General features: G+C 52.7%; 1 protein-coding gene across 1 annotated transcript in view; it reads right to left on the bottom strand.

Moving 5' to 3' along the window:
• Window positions 1-242: 242 nt before the first annotated feature.
• VOLCADRAFT_108663 (uncharacterized protein) overlaps window positions 243-518 on the bottom strand; it is a gene marked incomplete at its 3' end in the record, with an annotated part of 4,430 nt that continues 4,154 nt past the window's right edge. The window contains exon 5 of the mRNA XM_002959516.1: window positions 243-354. Within this exon, the coding sequence (XP_002959562.1) occupies window positions 245-354 (110 nt within the window). The remainder of the gene's footprint in view (window positions 355-518) is intronic.

Below are 518 nucleotides of genomic sequence, written 5' to 3'. Positions count from 1 at the left end.
GCTGAAGCTTCATGACGAGCCCAGCAGTTCTTCTTCACCGTAGCACACAACCCATCCGCATTGGTGTGACTTCACGACGAGGTGTGCATAGGTGATGCGAATAGAATGCGGTAGAACAGCATGACAAACACAAAAATGATAAGAGTGACAAGGATGTTTGAAGCAGTAGGACAGCGAAAAAAAGGACAACAGTAATCAATGGCGACACATCAACGAAGTGAGCTCACCATCACTTCACTCACTTCTCTACGATTGTTGGGCTCAATATGTTGCCCAGCCCCACCACCGCGCACGGCAAGTCACAAGCAAGCTTGCCGCGTACAGGGGCTATCTCATCGGGCACTCGGCCCGCTCCTCAGCAGCAGCGTGGCATGCAACTCCGCTCAAGTTGACGATGCAGACCACACCACCTGCTACCAGGGTTTACCGACGGCCCAACCCCATGTCATTATTCCATGTTCTTGGCGCTATGCAAGTTCGCATCTTTGCACCCGTCACATGATGGTTCCCCTGCTGGG

The sequence above is a fragment of the Volvox carteri genome, assembly GCF_000143455.1.
Source record: "Volvox carteri f. nagariensis unplaced genomic scaffold VOLCAscaffold_320, whole genome shotgun sequence".
NCBI classification, from domain to species: domain Eukaryota; kingdom Viridiplantae; phylum Chlorophyta; class Chlorophyceae; order Chlamydomonadales; family Volvocaceae; genus Volvox; species Volvox carteri.
This window is presented reverse-complemented; position numbering and strand designations above follow the sequence as displayed.